The sequence below is a fragment of the Sciurus carolinensis genome, chromosome 17 (genome assembly GCF_902686445.1).
Source record: "Sciurus carolinensis chromosome 17, mSciCar1.2, whole genome shotgun sequence".
NCBI lineage: Eukaryota > Metazoa > Chordata > Mammalia > Rodentia > Sciuridae > Sciurus > Sciurus carolinensis.
The window spans coordinates 47,039,437-47,065,023 of record NC_062229.1 but is presented as its reverse complement, the minus strand read 5'-3'; the positions used below and the strand labels follow the sequence as shown (position 1 = coordinate 47,065,023).

The window sequence follows — 25,587 nt, the reverse complement described above, 5'->3', positions numbered from 1 at the left end:
CTTGTGCTCAGTAGGGGATTGGACCAGATAATGGTTCCTTTAATGTTAAAATGGCTGTGATTTCACATTTAAAAAAAAATGAACATAAGATTTAAGAATTATTTTCCTTAATCATAAGAATTTCTCTTAAACAAAGGTGTTGGGATGATAAAAATGTAATTGAACCAACAAGATTTCCTTCCCAGTGTCACTTTTATCAGGTGGTGTTTAAAAGGAGTCAAAGATTGCTAATATTTTTTTTTCTTGTGCAGATCTGAAAACCATGAGTGAACGCCTCAAGAATAGGTACTACGTGTCTAAGAAATTATTCATGGCAGACTTACAGCGAGTCTTTACCAATTGCAAAGAGTACAACCCCCCTGAGAGTGAATACTACAAATGTGCCAATATCCTGGAGAAATTCTTCTTCAGTAAAATTAAGGAAGCTGGATTAATTGACAAGTGATTTCTTTTCCCTCTGCTTCTTAGAAACTCATTGAGCAGTGTGCCTAAAGCAAGGTGGTTTAGTTTTTTAAAAGAATTGGATGATGTGTTGAAGAAACTTGTAAATGTAATAATTAGCACTTTTGAAAAACAAGAAAACCTCCTTTTAGCTTTCAGATATGTATTTAAATTGAAGTCATAGAACATTTTTATTTTGTGGAATAGATTTTAATCTGTTTACTACTATTATGTAAATTTTCTATGGCATGTCCATTAGCCAACTATTCCATGATAGATGATCAGGGGTTTCCTCAAACCTGTATGTGAGGAAATTGCACATAGTACCAAGATTTGGGGGAATCTAGAAAATTTTCAGACCGTGAATGTTTCCATTTTTTTCTAATGGAATGTGAGAGTTTATTTTTATTTTATTCTGAAGGACTTTAAGGAAGGGATACATGATAAAGAGCCCGTAAAAGGTGAAATATGTGATGTTTGAAGTCTCGTCGTAGACTTTTTATATATATATTTTTAAAACACTCATCTAGATGAGGTGCTTTGAGCAGTTCTGAAAAATGCAGTTTCACAAAAGCAAACTGCTTTGATTCCTAAGGAACAAATTCTAAATAATCAAACTTTTTATAAGCATCTGGGGTTTTGATAATTGTGTACCTACAAGAAATTTGTGAGTGCATAACCACTATTTTAATAATTTTTTTCTCTACATAAAAATGTAACATCATGTTTGACTTAGCTTATGCAGGCCATAAGTTCCAAAAGGTAATTTCCTAGGCCACAAAAGCATACACTTGAAAAACACTTGAGATCAAATCAATGTGCTTTAATAGGAAAAGATGTGTAGTTGATACATCTATCTGTTTGGTGAGTCCTTACTCCAATAAATGAGAATTTTTTCCTCATTTGTGACATACACAGTCCCATCAAATAATGAATATGTGAATCATTTTCCTTTTGGATCTCCAGATTATGTTTATTTTTTGAGGTGAATTAAGTTCACACCAAAGTTTGCTGTCAGTATTTTAACAGCCACATTGCTGTATAGGTCCAGGGTTCTATCCCACTAAAATCCATCACACAGTCTTACTAACTAACCTGTCTTGGGATTCCAGCTTAGTGCTTGGTTTTATTTACTGATTACACTACATAGAAAAGTGGGACATCTGCCACCCCAACTCTGGGAAAACCAACTAATATACAACCATATAAATGAAGGCCATCTGGATGGTTTCGACACTAATTTTTATGATGCAAATTTATAAACTGATTTTGTAAAGGACGAGGTTTTAAAAATGTATTTAACTTATGTTTTCTATCAGCATAAATTAAAATGGGTCATCAGTAGTCATTAAAAACAGTCAGAAATAATCTGCATGAAGGAAAAAAAATCCTGCAAATGGCTATTAAGTTGGAAGTATTGTTTTGGAAGTGTAAGAGATGTTCAGAATGCTCACATTTGAAAAATTCCTCAACTTTTTTTAAGTATAAGAAACCACCTTGAGTGGTGTCTAGATTTTTAATGAAGAATGACGATAGAGTTTGGATTAAGTATCTTGGACTGGTTTTAAGCAGAGCTTTGTACCGGATTTGCCGAAGCATCTGTCCAGCTTGGTATCCTGTGAAAGTTTGTTATTTTCTGGGTAGACATTCTTATAGAGTATTGTCTTTAAAATCAGATTGTCTCTTCTATATTGAAAGCATTTTTATGTTTTCTAATTTAAAAATTAATATTTTCTTATAGATATTGTGCAATAAAGCTGAAGTAGAATGTGTGGTTTTTGCAAAATGCTTTAACAGCTGATAAAATTTTACATTTGTAAAATTAATATATTGTACTGGTACAAAATAGTTTTAAATTATATTTTAAAAAGCTCCCAATCTGGTGGTGTGTTTTCTTCTTCTAGCAGCCTGAGGTTAATAAGAGAGATGTGTGATCTTGTATGACCATTGACGGTATCTTCAATCCTTAACTCTTCAGCTTTTGCTGAAGGTGTTTGGAATTGCTGCACTTGTGGGACATTTCACTAAAAACCCGTATTCCATTGGTGAGGCATTTTCAAGAGGAGAGACCCTGTCTTTTGTGTCATCCAGTACATCTTGCAAACTTGTCACTAACTGAAAAACAGCAGCAAGAGATCCATCCACAGAAGAGTCTTATTGCCTTATAAATTAAAAAATGTTTTTAGCCAGGTACATGGTGCACAGCTGTAATCCCAAGCCCGAGGTAGGAGCGTGGCAAGTTCAAGGTCAAGATCCAAGGTCAGCCTAAGCAATTTAGTAAGACCCTGCCTCAAAATAATAAAAGAACGCTGGGGATATAGCTCAGTGGGAGAGCGCCACTGGGTTCGGTTCTCAGTAACCCTCTCTCCGATCCCAAAAAAGGGATGTTTTTATTTATTACTTTACTTTCCATCTGTGAAATAGAGGAATGAGGAGAGATAAAAGTACAACAGATTTTTAAACATCTCCAAAATGAGCTTCTAATGTTAACAAAAAAATACTATCTATAGGAAATAATATATCCTTCTAGGGTTTGAGAGGACCCAATAAAAAACAAGACCCCCTCTTCCCTATTGAAAGTTAAAAAAAAAAATCATATACTGGCCAAAATATCACCTTTATTACTAAAAAAAAGATTACTGGAAAATCTTACTCCTTGTCTGAGGAAAATGATTTTTGCAACAGGAAAATCCTAGAATGTGATTGACTTCTCTATCATCTTCAGTTTTGTACCACTGCAGCGTCTGCCTTCATGGGTAGGGCTTTAACTATTAGGATCAGTGTATGGGCAAGAGCAATTGTGCTCTCTGAAGGCAGGCTACCTGCAAAGCAGCACAGGTCAGAGCAGGACTTACAATCTATGTTCAGAACTTTGATAAGTTGTGTTATTGCTTAATACATAATTAGGGTGAGTCTCAGGTAAGGAATGAATGATGGGGCAGCAGGAAACCAGAAGATGGATGTCCTACATGCAAATGAAACTTCTGGAAATTACATCTTCTGTAAAATCTAAAACTCTAATAAGAGACAGAGTCTCACTAAGTTGCTGAGGCTGGCCTTGAACTTTTTGATCCTTTTGCCTCATCCTCCTGAGTCTCTGGGATGACAATGAGGGCACCACCTGGCCTTCAGTGACTAAGAAATTCTAAGTGTTGCACAAGGTTACTGGTGACAGTCCTTGACCTTTTCCATATTGTTCTGAGCTATTAGTCCTTAGCTACCCTTTTTAACAAAGTAAAAATGCTGAAGAGATCATTTCACTCAGGAATATCAAAGGTCATAATAATGCAAATTCTTAAGAGATAGTATTATGACTTTTTTTCATTTTGAAACAGTTTGATTTCTATTTGATTTTTTCAAACAGAAAAGGTGTGTGTGTGTGTGTGTGTGTGAGTGTGTGTGTAGAGGGTGGGGAAGGTGGGCAGGGAGGGTTGTGGCAGGGACTGAAATCGGGCTTGGTCTTTAAGGTTGTCCTTAGTATTTACTTTCTCCTTTGGATGCAACGGTGCTGTAAGTTGTGATGAAGATCAGTAGGGCAAATACAGTGTTACTACTGTTCCAGTTAGGTGAACAATGAAAATAGACTTTAAGAGGGTGAAAAAAAAATGGCAAGAAGAAACTTCCCTGGTATACTTTGGAGGAAGAGCTTCAGTAAAGTACATAGCAGATGCTCAAAGGAGATGAGACAACAACTACCATAAGCATCATGAAAAGGTTTCTTCAACGTAATTTATATATATTTGTGCCTTGGTTTCTTTGACAGCATTGTGGGAAAAGGAAACTAACAAGGACAAAGCTGGCCATTTTGTTTGGGTATATTAAAACAGTAGAATTTCAACAAAGCAAACAAAAGTTAAGGTTTTAGTTCCTCCTTGCTACCTTGGCAGAGTGAACTGGAAAAGGTGAGAAACAACAAGTAATTTATGTGCATATTTATAAAATTTTATGAGTTGAACTGAGGCTTACCAGTTTTAGCTTATCTAGGGTTGCAAGTTCTTTAAAAGAAATCTTGGAAGATTTGGAGGTTTAAGGACCTTTACAAATTAATGAACATGTTCACATCCATTCACATTCTTGTATATCAGTTCTTGTGGTTGTTCGACTCTCCTGAAGTTCATGGGTGAACCCAGTTTAAGTTTTGATGTCAATCTCCCATCTTCTGTATTTGACACATGGACATCTACTTTCAGCTTAAATACATCTAAGAATAGGGAATTTGCCTTTTTGTGCAATAGGACCGACCACCCAACAATGGAATAGGCAAAGTGTTAAAACTGTTGAGTTGGGTTGAATTTAGTTGTTTTAAAGATGGTGCAGTTCATACTGTTTGTGACCAAGTTGTATTCCCATCTTTTTTTTCAGTATTATTAAGTGTGCCAGCACTGCTCCTACCCCTAATACAACATAGCACACTTGTGCATTTGTAAACTCTAGGCACAAGTCAACCTCCTTTCTAAGTTTAAAATCAACATTCCTTTTTAATTTTTAAAATAGGCATAATTAATATGCAACAAAATGCACAGATATTAGGTGTTTAGATGACTGTTGACAGTTGTAGAGTATATCAACTACTCAACTACTCTAAAAAAGATTATTTCCATTACCCAAGAAAAATTCCCTCATGCCTCTTACCCGTGAATTTTCCCGTTCCAAGCAACCACTTCTATCACCTTGAGTAGTTCTGTTCTTTGATTTCATGTAAATGGAATCATACTATTTGTATTCTTGGGTGTGGTTCATCCACGTGATGGCATGTTATCATTGCTTCATTCCTATGCAATTTACTTTTCCATTCAACTTCAGTGGACATTTGGGTAGTTTCCAGCTCTTAAAATAAGGCTGTTGCAATCATTTTCATAGAGGACTTTTTGTAAACATGCTTTTGTGTAAATACCAAAGAGTGAAATTATCAGGTTGCAAAGTAGACATGGATTTTTTTTTTTAAAATAAGGAATTCCTTGTATACTTACTTGTATTGACCTGTGAAGCTTTCGTGATGGCAATTTCAGTATTTACTATTGTCTATTCCTTCTAGGTTTTATAAACTATGTTTATTTAAAGTTTTAAATGTCAAAAAAGTTTTAAATGTCATCTTAAATCCATGTTATTATTAATGTAGGGTCTCATGCATGCAAGGTAAATGCTTTATCATTAAGCTGCACTCTCAGCTGTTATTCATGTTGTTGACAAAAAACTTAACAGTGAGGGGCCAAGGCTGGAATTTTCCTAGGTGACGCTAAAGATTCCAATTTCCAAGATGCCAAAGATCAAAATCTCCTGAGTGATCGTGCAGCTGTCTGTGAACCCATCTAACAATCCCCATTTCTCCATCTTTCCTATAAATATGAAGTTGGATTAAATTTTAGATACCTCTTTTTTTAAAAAAAATTATCACATGTAACTTCTTGCACAGTAGTTACTTTTCAACACTCTAGCTAGGACAATTAAATGCCAGCTTTTAAGACTAAAATTCATTACTGGAGAGGACGTGTCAACTGGAGAAGAAACAACACTAGTGAATTCAGAGGTAAAAGATGAATGTGAGGCTGGAATGAAGGTTGATGTGTTGTGGGGATCAAGTTGGATGTGGTCATGAAATACCTTGACAAGGATCCTGGCCTGAGAGCTATAGAATATTCACTGCAGCACTAATTTATAAATAATGAAAAAGTGGTAACAAACTCTCCCAAGAGGAATTGAAAAGTCTGATTTATATAATTCTGTACAGTGATGAAAATTACATCTACCACCATGGATAAGTCTCAAGAATAGTGTTAACAGCTAGTTGTAAAAGGATATGTACAATATGTACAACATGGTTCATGTAAAATGTTAAAATACAAAACAAAACAGTCAATGGATAAATGCTAACAGCCAAAAAAGAATACAGAAACATTAAAAAATACAAAACTATGACACCATTTTGGGATAAACACTGATTTTGGGTATGAAGGGAGGGTGTGATAAGGATCAGAATTACAAAGTGTCAGAAGAGAATGATGTGTGAAGTAAAATTAAAGACAGTTGATCATCTAGAGTCCATAGCAGGAATTGGCAAACTCTTGATCAGTGTCACTAAGGTAAATTTTAGGCTCTGCAGGACAAAAGGCAAAATTTGAGATTATGTGGATAATTTATTGGGTTTTTAAGTTAATGTATCTTGTCACTGAAATTGGTTCCAAATATGTGAGTTTTTCAGCTATTTTAAAGCATTAAAACTATTCTTAGCTTGCAGACTATCCAAAAGCAGGCAGTATGCTGGATTTGGCCCATAGACCATAGTTAAGCTATTGTTGGCCTGGAAGAACACTGTCTGATTAAACTTGCTGTGGTGATGGAGTTCTGTATCTGCATAATCTATGGTACTGTAACTATTACTACATGTGGCAACTGAGACTGAGAAACTGAATTTTTAGCACTTTTTGTTTTCCATCACGTTGGGGACTAAACCCAGGATCTCACCCATGAACACTTGACCACTCTTACCACTGAGATACATCTCCAGCCTGAGAAACTGAATTTGAATTACATTTATTCTTAATTAACAACTCTAGAGTGTTTCCATGAATTTAAATAGATACAAAAGGAGTGGTTGACAAAACTGGAAAAATAAGACTGATGGGTCAATGGGATGTATGAATCAGTGACTTTATGGAAAGAAATACTGTGGGTGGTGAAAAGTATTTTGAGTGTGACTGATATGGTATACACAAAGATAAGAAGATGTAGTCAAGAAAATAATTTGAGATGAAGATTGAGTCATCTAGTAAAATTAATTTTTTTTTTGGTGTTTGGGATTGAACCCAGGACCTCACACATGCTAGGCAAGTGCTCTACCGCTGAGCTACATCCCCAGCTCAAATAGAATTTTGAGCACAATAAAAATGTGGAGGAGAGAATGTCACGTTTGACTGTAGAGAATACTGAGTGGGAGAGAAGAGGAAATGTCCAAGAATAAGAATAGTGAAGGCTAGAAAGAAGACAACCAGATGGCTAATCTATCTGATATTTAAAAAACAGAAGGAAAACACATGTGCTACCTTATGCAAATTTTATTGTTCTTTAAAAATGGACTACTTTCAATGATTTCAAAGTTTATACACAAGTGTAGATGTCAAATTTTCTGAACTCTCACTGGTTGATCTAAAGTAGAGAAAAAGCCTTTGGAATCCACACATTTGAAATTCTTGATTAAATCACAAGGAGGGGGGTGGCACTCCTGAAAGTCTGTGACATAATTTGAGTTTCCTGAGGCATCACTCTGAATAGCACACACTTAGGGTTCCCAACCAGACACCTAATCCCTGAGACTGAAAACCACATTCTCTAATCATGACCCATATGCATTTTATGTGAAGAACTAAATACAACTCTGTTATAAGTGACCCATGAACAACCTGGGGTTTATTTTACTGTGAATGTCAAGGATTTATTTAACTCCAAAATTTTATAAGGATTTTCAAAAGGTCTTGCTTGCCTTAAAATGTTTAGAATTCCCCACTTATGGGAAGAATAAAGATGCCAAAGTATTAAAAATAATTTGAATAATCATTAATTTCAAAATGTTGGTATAAGATTCATTTTGAATAAAATTAAAGGGTTTAAGTAACTTAAGAAATCTAAACAATTCTGAAGTGCAGTTTTGAAATCATCATAATCTAGAGTCCTATGAAGAGAATATTCTATGGGAATAATTGCATACATTTGTGTACAGCATTAACAGATTCTCTACTGGAACAATAGAAAAGTGTGAGATTTACTGCATTTGCTTTATACTTTTTTTAGAACGTCTCACGTCCTTCTTCTTCTTGAAAATAGGAGAATTCAAAAAATACAAATCTGTAAAAGGGTCCCCTCTTCTTAGTTTCCTATAAAGATAAAGAGAAATCTTAAGCATAATTTTAAGTATCCCTTAATCTTTAGCACAAAATTATTATAAAAATGTCAATTTTAATGTTCCTGCTTCAGTTTTTTTTTATCACATTTTTATATTTCAAATAAGACTTATTCTTGAACAAAGATTCATAACTTCACTCCTCCCATGTGTACCACCACAAATGGGTTCCCACCAGTACTTACGAAGCAAGTGTTGGCTCCTTATAGTTAATGCTGGTTGTGCACCTACGCTTGGGCAGAGACACTGCTGTACTTTCTGTGTTCTTTTTTGGAGAAAGAGAAAGTTTCCTCATTTTCACTACAGGAGTCAAGGGGGCATTGGTGATATCCTTCAGGCTACAGCGAGGTGACAGAGACACTGCTGTACTTTCTGTGTTCTTTTTTGGAGAAAGGGAAAGTTTCCTCATTTTCACTACAGGAGACAAGGGGGCACTGGTGATATCCTTCAGGCCAGAGCGAGGTGACAGGTAAGTCTCAGGTGGCACACCTATAAGAACAACTGTTAAAATAGTTCCAAGAAAAAAAAAAATCACAGGAATAAAATTGTACTCAATTATATATCTTAAGTGTACACAAAATCTGGCATTTTATAATATGGAATTTTAAAAACTTTTTCACTATTTTCCTTTCAAGCCAGACAATGTTGAAATGTTAAATACGGTGGATATGAAGAATTGATATAATAGGACATTTTACTAAAATTCAGCATTTTTCTGTGATATCTTAGTTGTAATGAGTTAGTTTAATTATGAAACTTCATTTTAGTCACATCTTGCTATTTAGAATCAGTAAAGCCTTTGCCTTTCCCAGTACCAAAGTTTATCATCAACTAACTTCCTATAGTCTTATAAAGTCACTTAAACTCATGCTATGGAATAAAGAGAATTCCAAATCACAGTCTCTGTGAAATTAAAGATAAAATAGGTTCCCTCTAGTAAAGTTAATAAAAAGTTACCAAAGTTTTTCTGTCATAAATACCCAAGTTATTCTACCTGGGAATTGCATCTAATTGGGAGGCAGGTACCCAACACACAGTGAGGGCACTGCAAGACAATCTTTTAAAATAACTTCAAAAAGCAAATTGGAGCTGGACATGTCTCCCAGTGACTTGGGAGGCTGAGACAGGAGAAGCACAAATTCGAGGCCAACCTCAGTAAATTACTGAGGCCCTAAGCAATTTAGTAAGACCCTGTCTCAAAATAAAAAAAGGGCTGGGGATGTGGCTCAGTGATAAAGTATTCCATTCAATCCCCAGTACCAAAAAAAAAAAAAAAAAAAAAGCAAAGTGTATCCCAAGAACAATGAAATTGTAACTAAAATGATTTTATAGCAAGCAGCCATATACTGAAGGGTTCTATGGGTTTCAAACTTTTTTTGTCAACCTATAAACATATTGTATTATCAATCACTCTAACCTTCAGTTTGAAAAATTAAGAAATAATATCTAATGAGTTTTCTATTCTAGAATATAATGCTTTTCAAACTTTATGAATTCACAGAGGAACTTGTTAAAGACATGCAAATTCTAATTTGGGGTATGGCCTATTTTTTTTCTTTTAACACTGGGGAATTGAACTCAGGGGTGCTTTACCATTGAGCCACATCCCCAGCCCTTTTTATTTTGAGGCAGAATCTCACTAAATTGCTTAGGCCTTACTAATTTGCTGAAGTGCCTTATATATGTGATCCTACAGCCTTAGCCTCCTGGGTGGCCTGGATTATAGACATGGTCCATCAGCATGATTTGGCATTTTTAAAGTTTCCAGGCAATGCTGATGCTAGTAGTCTGGGGACCAAACAATTTGTGTCCTTTTTTTTCTTTTCAAAATACATTATTTATATTTTCAAATGTACACCAAGATGGCAACAATAATATAATGAACCCCAACTTACTCGGCTTCAATAGTTATTAACATTTTACCAATCTCGTGTGATCTTTTTTTTTTTTTTTTTTTGTGTGTGTGTGTGTGTGTTACTAAGGATAGATCCCAAGAACACTCCATCTATGAGGTACATACGAAGACTTTTTATTTTGAGACAGGGTCTTGCTAAATTGCTCAGGCTGGCTTTTAACTTAGAATTCTTCTGCCTCAGCCTCTGAATAGCTGGGATTACTGGCATGTGCCATGTGCCTGGTTGATTTATTCTATCATTACAGCATTTTGTTTTTTCTTTTTGTGGTGATGGGGATTGAACCCAGGGCCTTGTGTTTGTGAGACAAGCACTCTACCAACTGAGCTATATCCTCAGCCCATTACAGCATATTTTTATTTTTTATTTATTTATTTTTCACATAAGGGAGTTTATTAAGCAAACAGAGTGTCTCCCTGCAGGGTAAGAGAGAAAATGAGGGGAAAAGAGAAAGGAAAGAGAAAGGGTGTGTGCTAGAGACAGTGGAAAGCGAGGAGGAGAAAGAGTCCGGGAGAGAAAAGCAAGAGAAAAAGATGGTGGTGAAGCTATCTTTAAGAATCCCGTCGGGCTAACAGGGGACCAATAATGGAGAAGGATACTTGCAAGCTGATTGATGAACCAATAGCTAGCTAGGATGTTCACAGACTGACAGTAGTTGGGAGGTGGGGAAATGACTGCAACGGAAAGAGCGGGGGTGGGGTGGGGGGGGGGGGGGAACAGCTTTGTATTACATTTCCCAGTTTCTGTTTTTATAAGAAAATCTTTTGTTCTCCAGTTCTTCTCGCCTTCTCTCTCCTTCCTGCCTAAGTGACTAGGTCTGGTTTTGCAGGTGAGATGTAAAAAGTCCATTCTCCCAGGGGCAGTCTTCCACTTGCAGACTTCCAGAGGCAGATGGTTTTCATGGACTTCCATTTCCTCGATTTAACTGATCCCTGATTTCTACACTAACTGCCTGTCCCCAATTCTGGTTTAACTCCTTTACTGCTGTAGGGAAAGGGGGGTGATGACCGTTCTGGCTTCTTCGAGCTGGAAGGGGGCAGCGTGGGGCAAGCAGTTTGGAGTTCCCTTTTTAGAAATCGGGTTAATTGAGGGGTCTATGGTAGAAGTCTGGTTGAGGAAGAGCAGGTTGTAAAGGATCTGGGGATGGGTGCTTCAATCTGAAGTCCGGTGATGGATGCAGAGCAGGGCGTCCCAGCAGAATGGAAGGTGGGGCTGTGTGTTGGGGGGTGGGCATTGGGGCTCAGATGGGGTTCCACTTGCTTAAGAGACAGTGGAAGAACCCATCCCAAGTCATAGCACCAATGTAAGGGATCCCACGGAAACCACGTGGGACATGGGAAATCACGTAAGGGAGTTTATTAAGTAAACAGAGTGTCTCCCTGCAGGGTAAGAGAGAAAATGAGAGGAAAAGAGAAAGGGCGCGTGCTAGAGAGAGTGGAAAGCGAGGAGGAGAAAGAAAGTGAGTCGGGGAGAAAAAGGCAAGAGAGAGTACAGCATATTTTTAAAAGACACTTACAAGCTACCAGTGCCTAGTTGACTAGGAAAGTTAATTCTTTTTTAGGTTTTAGCTTCCTTATAAACAAAACAAACATGGTAACTCAGTTCTTCTGAGAATCAAATGAAATAATGTGCCAATATTTTGAGAATGATACAACCCTAGTATGTATGTCAGTTTTACCACAATAAAATTCCCAGATGAGCATGTGTGGTCAGATGCAGGCTGTATATACCAATATCCAAACCATGCCTACATTTGAGTTAATAAAAGCAAGATTTTCTGAGCCAGCTTTTCAGTTGTCTTACAAAAGAATACAAAGCCTGTCAATTGAGGAAAAAAGTTTCTTGGTCTCATTAGCCCATCTTCACTAACTAGAAATTTATTTTAAATCATGGTTCCTGTCGAATTAAATATTAAGCCAAATTATTAAGATGACAAATCACTAGATTCAAGTTTGATTTTATTTCCAAGGGGATGTTTCACATGAGTATATAAAAGATCTTTTCATTCACTCAAATCCCACAAAAAGTCACCCTCACCTCTTTGGGTGGCCTCATTCACTGAAAGTAAAAATGTTGTCTTCATGACAAGTAATATTTGTTGTTAAAGATTTAAATTTTACTTGAAGTAGTTGGTCAGAGCAATACAACTGTGATTTCTACTCCCTTTCTCCCCCTATTCAATCCAACTGTTACTTCCCTCAGAGAGAGACAGATGGTAAGTCTCTAACCTCCCCCAGAGACACAGATGGCAAGTATAGTACATAAGCATCAAGAGTGATCATGTATCATAAACATTAAAAATGCAGGCAAACAAGTAGATCACTTACTTGGAGGAGTTTGTGTTGGCTTAGAATCCTCTCTCTCTTTTTCATCTGTATGCTGCAGTGTTCTTTTAGATCGAGGCCTGGTGACTGGTCTCCCATCTGATGTGGTGGCAAGATTTTGAGTGTGCTTGCCAGGGGGCAGATAGAGGTCATCAGAATCATCTCCAGAACCACTTGATTCACAGATGCTCTCTTCAGACTTATGGTTGTTTTCTTCTCTATTAGAATCAGCACTTATTTTCTGTCGGAAAGGAGTGAGATGAACACCCTCTTCCAAATTAAAATTGTAAGCATCACTGGAACTGACAGGTCCATCCAATTTACTCTTGGAAATATGTGTTTTAGTTTCATTTTTGTTCCCTTTATGCTTTGATGTAGATTTTGATTTTCTCCTGTTAGCTTTGCTTTTCTCTTCTCTTTTTCTTCCTTTTGCATATTTACACTTACTTTTAGTTTGTTCAGATTTAGATTCCAAAGGAACTTCTTTTGTTTTAGTAAACTTTCCTGGGTGAATAAGCTTTGGTGATAAATTAATTTGGTCCTTGTTCCAATGACAAACATTTTGTTCTATATTTTCAGGTATGTGCATGTTTATTCCTGGGTCTACATATCTGATTCTTTCCAATTCAGAAGACTGCCCTGCCAAATGACTGGTTTCAAAGTCATTCAAAGTACTGAACTGACTTAGATCATTAAAATCTTTCTTTAAATGGCGACGGAGAGACACGGTTCTAGGTAACACATCATCAGTAGATTTGGCTTCATCTGAATCAAAATCACATCTCAGTGTTTCTTGAGGAATAGTAGATGTCTGCTCTGAGAATTTAAAAAACAAGTGAGAAAAAGAAAACATTTATTTTTCAAAATTTGTCAAAAATCTTAGAATTAAGTTTATGAAGAGGCATTCTATAGTTTTCCTACATTTCATGTAAGTAAATAAAAATCTGGAAAACTTAATTTCACCACCTATTTGCTTGTCAATGATCAATAGCTTATATCTGGTCTGTGAAAGAATCTTATTCTACATTTATAAGCAAAGTAGGATATTTTTGTAGTTTTACTTATTGCAACACCATCCCTTCTTCAAAGCTTAGCACAAGTAGAGGGGATTGGTATTTGAGAACTGGGACACAGCAACTTAAAAGAAGCAAGAAGGGTATGGCTTTGGAGTTTAGCTTTGAGTTTAAACCCTACCTGTCATCATCAGGATTACTGCTTGTGAGATGCTTTACTTGAGTCTGTGTAAAATGGGACTACTGTACCTATATTCCCAGGCTGTTCTGAGGGTTGAGACAATGTATATAAAAATGTCTAACAGAGCTTAACACAAAGTAGGGCTTGGTAAATTGCAGTTATAGTTATAGCCAAGGTTTTTGAATACAGATTTGGCACACTGGATGGATGTACTTAAAACCTGTACTATTCTATGTAAAGTAAACATTTGTTTTGAACAGAATAGCAGGTAAACAGATTTAAAAAGTAAAAAAAAGAAAAATTTAATTATGTTACTTGTTCTCAATGATCTTGCCCTTAATATTTTTAGATTTTTACCTTCTATTTGTAATGATTCTCCATGTCCTGGAAGGTCAGTTTCTTCAAGAGGTAGTTGCCTTAGAAAATACCAATGAAAAATGGAAATTTATTTAGCAATTGCATAACAGAAACAAATTTAATACTTTCCTAAATTATAAGGGTTTTTTTCTTTTAGTATTACTTCATAATTCCATTATAAATCAATACATCTGTTCTATATCAATGGAAATCAAAAAAGTTTATGCTGATTACATGAAGACTGATTTGTTAGGATTGAGATTCAACTCCCACCGGAAGAACTAACATCAAGGTAGATAGCTCTGCCTGAAAACTTGCTATAATTTAATTTCATTTAACTGAAGAAAAAGCCAATTCAAATTGACTTGTTTTTAAAGATGCAGTTTGGTCACTCAACTCTTAGAAGACTGCTTTATCATTAGCAGAGCTATGAGGTGTGAGGTAATGTATGTTTTTAAGATGTCAACTACTGAACTCTTATGGTTATTTAAAACTGTTCATTTTATTGAAAACTTCAGTTCGCAAAACAAAAAAATGTTCTTTATGCGCAAAACCTTTTTTCATTCTAATTGCAATTTTGTCTTGATTCTTTGTAGAAAAATTAAATAGAAGTTTAGATGCTTTGGCAACCAATAATTACATTAGAAATCTTATAAAAATTTGATTATCTCATCTTACTTTTGTCTATACCATATTTTGTCAAATTTTAAAGTTCAACAATTTAAAAATTATTAATGGCTGGGGATGGAGTTCAGTGGTAGAGCACTGGCTTACCTTGCTTAAGGTCCTGGGTTAGATCCCCAGCAACACACACACACACACACATTCACACACACGCCCCAAAAATCAAAACTAAAGTATTAATGATTAATAGTCAATGGGTCATAATGAGACAGACTTGAAAGTGATATAAGGGAGCTGTCAGTGGAAGTAGTTGGGAAAAGTTATGCTTCCAGGGGATATTTGGCAATAGCTGAAATCATTTTTTGGTTTTTACAACGGGGGAATGGGGTTGTTGATGACATTATGTGAACAGAGGCCAAAAATGCTGCATTCTGTCATCATCCATAGATATCTTTCAACAAAAATTATCTGGCTTAAAATGTTAATAGTACCAACAGTAAGAAACCCTGTGCTAAAATTAGGGAAATGCTCTGTATCTTAAGTAGGGTTTTTTCTTTTTTCTTTTTGGTACTGGGGATTGAACCCAGAGGTGCTCTACCACTGAGCTACATCCCCAGCCCTTTCTATTTTTTGAGAGAGGGACTGTCTAAGTTGCCGAGGACCTTGCTAAATTGAGGAGGCTGACCTTGAACGTGCGATCTTTCTGCTTGAACCTCCAATTGTCTAGGATTATAGGCATATGCCACCATGCCCAACTAAGTTTTTGATTTTACAGTGGATACCATAGTCAAACTCATTGAATTATGTAATTAAGATCTTTGCATTTTACTATATGTGATTAAATCTCAATAATTCATAAGCATAAAGTATAAAATAATTCATAAGCATAAAGCAAGAGAAAGGGGAAGAGGCTATATGGTATCTGATGAAAAAAAGCAATCGGATCAGTGAGATGGTGTGACAACTATGCCAAATGTGGTATTTTATTGTCTTTTTTTCTTAAACCAGACTATTTTTAGGGCTGGTAAAATATTGTCATTTTAATATTAGTTTAAATATTCTTAAAATAAAAACCTGATAACAGGGAAAAACATGACTGAAGGAAATAGTTTAAAAATGTTTGTGAAGCTTCTTTATTCCTAGACATAACTACATATAAGAAAAAGAAAACTCTAACTTGGCTATATATAATAGAACTTTTTAAAATTTCATTCATTTACTTATATGCAGTGCTGAGAACTGAACCCAGTGCTTCACACATGCTACCACTAAGCCACAATCCCAGCCCTTAAATAACAGAATTTTAACATATCAACTTTTCTTAAATATATTCTCAGTAGAGAGAGCATTAAGACTCCAAATGTTAGTCAATATAATACAAATTTCTTTTTGTAAATCGCTCATAGAATTACATCTTCCCTGGTACTGATACTCATAATAATAAAGTTGATACTAACGGTAAACACTTCATAAATAAATCACTGGTGTTGTCGTCTCTATTGGAGTCCATTCCAGAGGGATGTATTTCCTGGTTCTGTTAATGCATTATAAGAAAGGAAAACAGTTACAACTGTCATTTATAACAAAGTGTTCATTATTCAACAGTATACACTTATTGACAGTTTACTATGGTGCCATGTACTTTTAGTAGCTAAGACTATGGCCAACTAAATGATCAGATTCCACCCTATTAAAGCTTACATTCTGTGGTAGGGAGAGGAAAAGAAAAGAATAAGATACATATATAATTTTAGATAGTTCTAAGTGCTATGAAGGAAATACCAGAATGAGGTGACAGTAATTAAAATTAAATTTAAGACAAAGTGAACTTTACCCAAAATATGAAGACTGGAAAAGATTAGCCACTGAAATAACAGAAAGAAGAAAAAGCAGTGGAAATAGCAAATATGAAAGTCATGATGTTGCTGTGTTTTAGAAAAAAACAGGTCAATGTGGCTAGACCATAGTCACTGAGAACAGTAGATGTACATGGGGAAGCCAGATAATAATAGGGCCTTGAGAGCCATGAGTTTGAAATTTAGTCTAAGTGTGATAGGAAGTCACTTAAATATTAAGCAGGGAAGTAAAATAATAAGCTTTAAACAGATCAGTGGTGCATGCCTGTAATTCTAGTGACTTGGGAGGCTGAGGTAGAAGGATCCATGTTCAAGGCAGGCTGGACAATTTAGTGAGGCTTAGGATCAAAATGAAATAAAAAAGGGAAAGGGATGTAGCTTAGAGGTAGGAAATTCCTCTTTACTTGAAAACTTTCATGTCTCTGTTTTCTTGGCTTTATACTCCCCTAGTTTTCTTTTTACCTTCCTGACTGTTCCATGTCAGTCTCCTTCACATAGCAAAATACAGAGATCTTAATTACAAAGTTCAAGGAGAGGAAAGAAATGATGTATAATCTCTAATACTGGAGAAAAGGAAAGAAAAAAAAAAAAAAAAAGGCTGGGGATGCAGCTTAGCGGTAGAGTGCTTGCCAGCATGTGTGAGGCTCTGGGTTCAATCCTGGGTATCCTCTAAGGGAGAATAAAGTCAAACTAAACCAAACCATCAGGCTGGTTCACTGTGTGAGGAATGGATTAAAAGGGGCCAAAGGTAGGAGTTTATCAGTGAAGCCCACTGGAAGAGTCTCAGATAAAAAACCATGCACAAGGATTGAATAGGGATGGAGCTGAGGACAGGTAGAAGGAAGCCTCTTATGGGTCTGGCCTGATCAAGTAAGTAGGCTACTTTACTGAGATGAGTAAGAATTACTGAGGGAGATGGATGCATACAGTAAGTTTGGGAGAGGGAAAACAAAGAGTTGTGCTTTGTAGAAAGCATGTTTGAGATTCTAAACTTTGAAGTACAGTTATTTAGTGTGTGGAGCTGGGGGTGTGTGTGTGGGTTTAGGTCTTGAGCTCTGAATTTGAAAGTCACCAGCAGATACAATATAAAGCTATAGAAAGGATAAGATGAGTCTAGACAACTGCCTTTAAAAATAAAGCAGCAGTCAGTAAAGGAGATTGACATGGAATATTCAGAAAGGTAGCAAGAATCTAGGGGAGGATAATGTCAAGGAAGCTAAGACAACAAAGTTTTCAAGTAAAGAGCACCCTATGTTGCATATGATTGCAAGGTCAAGAAACAGAAAGAACTAGTTAACATGGAAGTTTTGGTCATCTTGACATACAGCAAAAATAGAACAGTAGGAATAGGAGCCAGATAAAAGTGGTTTGAAATGTGAATGGAACTGAGGAAGTAAAGGCAGTGGATGGATTCTTTTTGGAAAAGTTCTGCTGTGAAGGGATGTAGAGAAATGAGAGAGAGAGATAGGTGACCAGGAGAGGTTTCATTTATTTTCCTTTTCCTCTTAAGACGAGATACTAAAGCACCTTTGTATGATGGCTGGATTGATCCAGTGGAGAGGGAGACATGGGGAGGAAAGAACAAATTTCCAGGAGCACAGTCTTAAACAAGGGAGGAAGAATGGAATCTGATGCACAAGTGGAAGGCTTGGCTTTTAATGGAAGCAGGAATACTTTTGCCATTATAACAACAAGATGGAGAATGTAAGTATAGACAGAGACAGATTTGTAGATTTGTTAGGAAGATTAGAGTCCCAGTCTGATTCCTAAGAAATCATTCTAATTTAATTCAATTGATTTTTAAAATTGATGAAAATATATTGACTTTATAATTAAAAGACAAAAGCTGTTCATTAGAAATTGATCTTTGTGAAAATTTCTCAATTTGACATCAAATAGCTAATGTTTGAAAACAGAATTATTATTCAATGTAAATAAAGGAGAAAAGAATAACTGCAGTAATATTAAGAAGATACATTATAAAACTTAGGAACAAAAGACTTGGAAATTTTTGGTAAGCTTACTACTTATAGGCAGGAACACAGTCTTACTCTGAAGTATTTAAGTTTCTCTGTAACTGCTAAATTGACTTAAACACGGAAACACAACTATAGATTGATGGTTGAGAATGAATGACAACATGTAATAAGTATATGATGGAAAATAAGCTTGGATGTTTTAAATGCTAAGAATACATCTGCTCAGCAACTAAAAATATATTTTAATAGTCAAAAATCATTGATAAATGTTAAAAGGCCTGCAATAATAGAATTCTCTCCCCACTGTTCACTGTCACTGAATATTCATTTCATACTATTTCTGCAAAAACTTTGGAAAGGGTGGAGGAAGAATCATATGCCTTTGGAGGGTTTTTTCCCCTATTAGTTGACCAAACAAGGAAAAGAAATTGTTTTAAAATAATCTAACTCTACACAAAGTGAAGAAATCACATCTAATCTTTATAGAGGAGATTTTCAACATTTATATGTACATTTTACATACATGTATATATATATATATATATAACACATGTGTCTGTCATACATAGTTAAAATAAGGAATCATTTGTTACAAGGAAGGAAGAATTCTTTCAATGACTTCTCCTATCAACAGAATGGTGACTTTAATTCTCTTCTCAAATCATGCTCTCATAGTCCTAACCCAACCACTGTGGTCTGGCTTTCTTATCTGGCCTTCTGGCCCAAGTGCCAATGTGATGTCTTCACTGGCACAGCAAACGGATGGCCACTGGAAAGAAAGCAAACTGACCTGTTAACACTTGACACTCACCACTGCTTTTCTCATTCTCTGCCTCATGTAATCTGCCTGGCTTCTGAGAAAAGGGAAGGAGAAACTGGCTCATCATTATTCTTCTCAGGATTATCATACAATGAGACACAAAGAATATCCTAAAGCAAACTTTGACCATGTCCGTTATATTTTGGCTGGCAGGACCATATTTGAGCCCCTTCTTTACGACCTTGGACACAAACAGAATTAGATTAAACATTTGGTCAGCAAAATATACAGGATATTTCTTGTCTAAGTGTTAACTATAGCCTTCCTTATTTAGCCAACTAGTAGGTTGAAAATGATTCTCCAAAAAGCATTTAAATACTCCCTATGCCTTAAATAAAGGCAGTTCTTAAAAAACCCCACTAGATATCGAAACTACAAAGGAAAGATAAAACTCAAGTTAGCACTGATTTAAACTTTTGTACAAGTCCACTCAACTACCACTTTTAGACCTTTAGTTTAGTTGCCCTTTGATTCACTTAGCTGAACACTGGAAGGAGGACAAACAGTGTAAAGGCTAAACTATACCTTCTGCATGTTGCCTTGCTACCTGTTTCAAAACCAAGTTAGATAGGCACAACCTTCAATCACCTGTATCACTGAAGTTTTCTTAACTGGTCATACAAAATACCTGTGCTGGAGCATGGAAAAGGAACCATTCACTAATAACAGAGATACCTGTAATTAATTTAAATAATAAATTGATCTAAACAAATTATTCATGTTTTTTCCCCCTAAGAAATTCAATCTTTGTAATGAAAATACCTGAGCAGCTTCTGTTTGCTGGGAAGCAAGTTTTTCTTTCAGTGCATATAACTGACATGCAAGGTAGTAACACTCTCTTCTCAGTTGTAGGATGATATCTTGGGCTTCTCTCACTTTGGATTTTTCATTTTCCAAAGCTAAAACTAACATTTTGTTGTTTTGTTGGTAATTTTTCAGCAATGTAGAAGTGGTGTCTAAAAGAGGATAAAATAAATTTATCAGTTGTTAAATCTAAACTTAAAAAGTGATGTAAAAGGATGACATAAAAATTCCTTACTGATTACTTGGCACGGTGCAGTTATGAAGGATTTGCGTTTGCCAAGTTCTGTCAAATTTTTATTCCTTTTCTCTTTCATTCGTTTCTTTATGTCTTCAAGACTATCTTGAAAGGATTTTTTCTGGCACCTTTCCTTAGCCATCTTCTGCCTACAAATTTAAAACAATAAAAAATACATAATTTTTCTCAGAGGCAATGCTATCAATTATAAAATTTAAGACTAAAAATACAGGTTGTTCATAAGTAAGGGATTAAGTAGAGATGTAATTGTAGAATTAGCTCAAAGTAGGTAGCTGGTTAACCTGGTTGTAACTTAGATTTTTAAATCTTTAAAATCTCATTAATGCAAGATGTTGTGGCCAGTGCCTGTAATCCCAGCTGTTCACCGGGCTGAGGTATGGGCCATCATGAGTTGGAGGCCAGCCTGCAAAACATACAAAGACCCCCATTGTCAAAAAACAAACTAATAAACCAGATGTTAGAATTATGCCCATCATACACACATACAACCTTATAAAATCTCAATATTTTTTACATAATCTTATCTTTAGCCACTTTATATGAAAGCTTTATTGAATATTGATTTCCAACCCAAAGATTCCGTATTATGTCATTTGTTCATTCTGGCCCAGGCTGGCCTTAATCTTATATCCTCCTGCCTTAGCCTCCTCTCCAGTCAATGGGATTTACAGGTGTGTACCACTGTGTCTGGCCCAACTTATTCATTCTTTACCAGATAATCGTTGAAGGTTTACTATATTCTATGAACTATGTGAAATGCTTATTATGACATTTCGTTTTTTTTTTTTTTCCTTTTATTTGGAGAATCGGTCTCCCTATTTTTGCCTAGGCTGGTCTTGAACTCATGGGCCTCTTGCCTCAGCCTCCCAAGTAGCTGGGACTACAGTCATGCACCACCATATCTGGCTTATTATTAAATTTTGATGCCATTACTATTTATGTTTCTTACAATGTTGACGGCCAGCTTTTAGTGCTTAGGCTTGCAGCATTAGTTCAGGCAATTAAATACATATCTGTTTTTTTTTTCCCCAGCTTTCCTCTAATTATTCATTTATTAAATTAGGTCACTCAATTACTTGTCTCTCTCTCTCTTCCACATTTTAAACTCAATATCACTTAAGAGAGGCACACATACTCAAGAAAGTCAAGGTGATCCTCAAAGGTTGAAAGTATGTAGCACTATATATAATTTTAGCAAGCTATAATAATTAAAGACCATTAAAGAGCAGGAACTGGGGCAGAGAAACATGCCAGTATTCTCAAAGTTATTACTAAAACTCCAGATTGCTAAACTTCTAGCAAGTTATGATCATAGTAAATGGGACATTAAAGACTGTTCTACATACAGTTAAAAGAAGCTAAACATGCACTGATAATGTGATATGCTACTGAATATTTTAAACATAAGTGTACCAATATTTCAGTGCTGCACACCTGAAATAATTCAGCATGCTATAAACACTTTTCATAGGCAATTTCTATCCTAAAAAAAGTCTAGTTTCCAACAACAATCCATTCACATACAACATTCATGATATCATAAAGGATATCTTCATCTCATGATAGTCAAATATTTTATTAAATCTTATATTTTATAAATATTTGCATATTTTTTCCCAGGGCTTATATTCCTTTATGTAGTGTCTGAGGACTTGAATAGATACTATAGATTCTGTTTAAATATTTCACTTTTGCCAATGTACTTAATATGTCGGTCAGTTTCCAGCAGAAAAAGAACAACTCTTAAAGCACTAATAGTAGGTGGATTCTATAAAACCTACCACAAAAATGTTTTTAAAGTTTGAACTGGAGTTGTTTCAGAGCCTTACAGATTAAGTAACTGAAGTTAGTTTAGATATTTTAAGAGCAAAAGCCTATGTAAAAAGTTTTCGTTAATAAATCTAAGCAAACTAAAATAATAAATTTGCTGTATAAGTTTTACTTATTAAGAAGATGGTGTTAACAGGGGGTGTGGTAGGACAAATGAAAGTAGACATAGGTCACTGGTCTCAAGCTGTAATGGTATTCAGGAAGGATCTGTATTCAAAAGAACCTAGAATAGTTGCTCTCTGCCTGTATTCTCTAACCGGTGTTGCGGAGGCAGCCAGCAGGGCAGAAAGTAAAAGGCCTAGACAAGGAAAGGATGTCATGTCAGTGGTACCGCGCTACACAAAGAACAGCTGCCATTTTTCTGTTTCCTTACGTTAAGCCTACCTTCTAACTACTGTAATTTGCACACCACTTAATCTATACAATCTACACAATTCTGCAAACCAGAAGTTTGGGTTTCCCTTTATTTAACAAAAGATGCAAACAACAGGAAGTGCCAATCGGGAGGTCGAAAGAAGCCAGGTCAGTAGGACCCACAGCCTGAGCTTTTGGCCACTGAATTTAATAAGATACCGAGACCGTCAGGGAGGACGAGCAAGCCGCCCTTGTTCTACACCCGAAAACCTGCAATCTCTACCTTCGACGGACTCAGGAAGCGCAGATGCGATGGGGGTTGCCAGAAGTGGGCCAGGCGACCCGCCTCTCTCAGGAGCGTCCAAAACGGTACCTGGGTCACTACTGCTGCTGCAGCCGTCGCCCTCTTCCTCACATCCCAAGGTTCCACAAAGCTATCCCGTCGCGCGCGACTCCCGCGCTCCGGGCCCTCCAGGACTGCGGCGCCGTCTTGGGTCACCCGCAACTACCGCCACCACATTCGAAATTCTCCGCCGCGCTCACCTATTGGCTGGCTGGGCGAGGTCACGTGACGCGACGACGCAGCTTCCTCCCCCCGCGACGCAGGGAGGGTCCCGCCCCCCTGGAGGCGTCACGTGACGCACTCGGCCGGCCCCACCCCTGCACTTGGGGTGGAGGCTGATACTCACCGAGAGTTTTCTGCTTGGAGTCGCTGAATTTTTAGGGGCGGAGACACTTCGAGACCTTTAAGGTTGGGTAGTTTAGGTGGCGCAAAGCTTCCCACTTCTTCAGGCTGACAGCTTCCCGTCTCCTCAGTTGTGCTCGAGGGCTCCCTCTTGTGAGAAGCAGTCAGCCAGCATGCTACACGGAAGTAGCTTTTAAGGGAAATTAAAAACCAAAGTAGGAAGCGCATTGTCTCTTGAGAAGGTATTATTAGGGAAAGTACAGACCTCTGAAATTTTGAGCTCCGTGTTCTCTCTCTTGGCTGTTCTACCTCGGTCTGTTTAACCCTCAGGGACTGGCAGGGGAGTTCCCACACGAGAGTGCCCCAAACTGTTTGGAGATAGGGCTGGTTGGGATTCCTAAGTGAGAAGCACAAAATGCCAGTGATTCGTTCAAAGCATTTATTAGGGGACTTTACAGAGGCCTGCAGCTTATCCTCAGGACGGCTAGCCATAAAAAGGGATATTCTGAGTATATCTGTGGTTGAGGAGGCAGGGTATGGGGTTTATGAGGGTTTAAGGAATTTTGGCTCAGGACCAGGGCCAGTTTCAATGTTTTGGGGAACAGCCTACACATCTTTATCAGTTTCTGGGAATGTTCAAGGCCTTACTTGGGCTAAAGCCTGCTGGGAAAACCCACAACTGCCTGGGTCATAGAGCTGTCAAGGCATTCTGAGACTTTTGGTTAGGAAACAGAGAATGAGGGTAAGAGTGGAGGGAGATCCTACTCTGAGGAATTAGAAGCCTAGAAGAAGCAGTAACCTGCTTCCAAACTTCCCTCTCATTTGTGGCAGACAACAGTAATGGAAGAGAACTTCTTTTGCTAAACCAAGAGGCAGCTTCACAATTCTGAACAAAGCCCTTGAGGCTGCAATTAATACTAATAATATGAATAATTAAAGTTGACATGTGAAATCACATTTATTTGCCATATTGGCTCTAATTTCCCCACTTCTATAGGAAATGTAATAGTTGTATATGCATGCAGAAATAGCTGGCGATGGTTTATTTCTATTGACTCCACTAACATGAGTTCATGTTCTTTAAAGGTGTTCATTTCAACCTAAGAAATTATTCAGCTGGCAAAAATAAATGTTCTGAGGTAAGTCTTTTCCCAGGATGCAACAGCAAGTCAAAAGCTGAACTTCGAATCTGCTCTTGACTTAATTATGTCTAGCACATGATAGGCAATAAATGTCTATTAGAGGATTTGGATGCATGGAATAAATAAAACTCATAATTCAGATGTGATAATCAAAATAAATGATAATTGTTTTTTTGATAATTGTTAATACTCTTGCCCACAATTACTTTTGCCCACAATTCAATTTAATATTGTGCTTTTGAAACTAATGTATGTAAAAATCAGTTGGAGTGGGCATTGTGGCACGTACCTGTAATCCCAGCCACTCTGGATGCTGAGGCAAGAGGATCGCAAGTTCTAGGGCATCCTCTAGGAGCTTTTTAGTGAGGACCTAAGAAACTTAACAAGACTCAATCTCAAAATTAAAAAAAGAGCTAAAGATATAACTCAGTGGTACCCACCCCCTCCACTCCCAGGCTCAATCCCCAGAACAATAACAACAACAACAACAACATCACTTGGGATGCAGATTTCTGGAATTTTACTCAGGAGGTTCTAATTCAGTTTGTTTGCTGTATGATATGATTAGGTGGCTTCTTTTTCAAGCAAGTGATTCTGATGGATGCAGTCCACTGACAACACTTTGAGCAAGTTAAATCAAGGAGTAGCAGTTGTTTAAGTTACACGATCAGGTACTATTATAACAGGTTCTGTGGAGAGTCTGGACATACTTATGGTGGGTAGATAGGCTGCAAGGAATAGATGCCACTTTATGTTGCTTCTCTGCTTGTATATTTAATATGTGTGTTCCAGAAATATATTTTGTTTTCTTAAAAGTATGATTTATTATATGTCAGATTCCATGTCCTGTAGTTTTATTTTAGGACATCCCATTTCTTTTAACATAGTGCCAGGCATGCTGACATTTAATGGAATTATAATGGTTAATATTAACAGAGGGTATGCTTTGCGCCAGGAAATGCTAAAGATTTGTATTTATACTCATTTTATCTTCTTAATAAGCCTATAACGTTGACATTATTATTAAACCCATCTTTTTTCAGATGAAGAAATTGATGCGTAATATGCACAGTTTATTAAGTATGGAGCTAGGCACAAGCTATGTCTGACTCTG

The 25,587-nt window shown here is 36.6% G+C and overlaps 2 protein-coding genes across 6 annotated transcripts in view; one reads left to right on the top strand and one right to left on the bottom strand.

Moving 5' to 3' along the window:
* The window catches only part of Kat2b (lysine acetyltransferase 2B), a 101,377-nt gene extending 99,058 nt beyond the window's left edge, over positions 1-2,319 (top strand). Inside the window, 1 exon segment of the mRNA XM_047531218.1 lies at positions 252-2,319. Coding sequence (XP_047387174.1) covers positions 252-445 — 194 coding nt within the window. The 3' untranslated portion in view covers positions 446-2,319.
* A 3,821-nt stretch (positions 2,320-6,140) lies between these two features.
* Sgo1 (shugoshin 1) lies at positions 6,141-23,147 on the bottom strand. Of its 5 annotated transcripts, none has more exons than XM_047531542.1 (8): positions 23,020-23,147; positions 20,442-20,590; positions 20,165-20,358; positions 16,205-16,281; positions 14,124-14,182; positions 12,576-13,388; positions 8,521-8,836; positions 6,141-8,309 (listed from the first exon to the last, which is right to left on the bottom strand). In XM_047531542.1, exons 2-8 carry the CDS (start codon positions 20,581-20,583, stop codon positions 8,198-8,200), a joined length of 1,713 nt encoding a protein of 570 aa, XP_047387498.1. In that variant the 5' UTR covers positions 20,584-20,590; positions 23,020-23,147; the 3' UTR covers positions 6,141-8,197. The 5 variants fall into 5 exon arrangements, with proteins under 5 accessions (XP_047387498.1, XP_047387497.1, XP_047387499.1 ...); XM_047531541.1 differs by having other exon boundaries at positions 22,930-23,132; XM_047531543.1 differs by having other exon boundaries at positions 8,521-8,824; positions 22,930-23,132.
* Between the last annotated feature and the right edge of the window lie 2,440 nt (positions 23,148-25,587).

Bases quoted from the DNA above. Each gene is read 5' to 3' on its own strand.
- Sgo1 (XM_047531542.1), bottom strand. From the start codon at position 20,583: ATGGCTAAGGAAAGGTGCCAGAAAAAATCCTTTCAAGATAGTCTTGAA. The intron at 16,282-20,164 runs GTATTTTCATTA...ATGCATTAACAG, and splicing joins AGCAAACAGAAGCTGCTCAG to AACCAGGAAATACATCCCTC. The intron at 13,389-14,123 runs GTAAAAATCTAA...TTAAATTCTCAG, and splicing joins AGAATCATTACAAATAGAAG to AGCAGACATCTACTATTCCT.